The sequence below is a fragment of the Penaeus monodon genome, chromosome 30 (assembly GCF_015228065.2).
Source record: "Penaeus monodon isolate SGIC_2016 chromosome 30, NSTDA_Pmon_1, whole genome shotgun sequence".
Classification (NCBI taxonomy): Eukaryota; Metazoa; Arthropoda; class Malacostraca; order Decapoda; family Penaeidae; genus Penaeus; species Penaeus monodon.
The window spans coordinates 13,774,517-13,774,904 of record NC_051415.1 but is presented as its reverse complement, the minus strand read 5'-3'; the positions used below and the strand labels follow the sequence as shown (position 1 = coordinate 13,774,904).

General features: G+C 43.8%; 1 protein-coding gene across 1 annotated transcript in view; it reads left to right on the top strand.

Annotated features, from left to right (window-relative positions):
- LOC119592530 (high-affinity choline transporter 1-like) overlaps positions 1–388 on the top strand; it is a 27,326-nt gene that overhangs the window by 24,274 nt on the left and 2,664 nt on the right. Inside the window, exon 8 of the mRNA XM_037941389.1 lies at positions 261–364. Within this exon, the coding sequence (XP_037797317.1) occupies positions 261–364 (104 nt within the window). The remainder of the gene's footprint in view (positions 1–260; positions 365–388) is intronic.

Below are 388 nucleotides of genomic sequence, written 5' to 3'. Positions count from 1 at the left end.
ACAAAATCAGCTCGTAAATGGAAATGGGACAGAATACTTTGGCCTTCCCTGTGATAGTCGGGGGGTGGGGGTGAGGTGGGGGTGAGCCATATCGGGTATCAAAGCAATGGAAACAGAGACAACGATAACAAAGGGAATAGCGGGAATATTCGAAAAAAAAACATATGTGGCGTGAATGAAAAAGAGAAAGACATAAAAAGAAATAAAAAAGAAAAGCGAAAAAAAATAATATCGATATTGTTTCTTTTGTCTTCGTATAGGCCAGTGAGACCGAGGTGATCTGGGTGATGAAGGTCGCCATCTTCATCGTGGGTTTCTTGGCCACGACGCTCGCCCTGACAATCCCGTCTATCTATGGACTCTGGTAAGGTTCTCTTTGTCTCTTGGC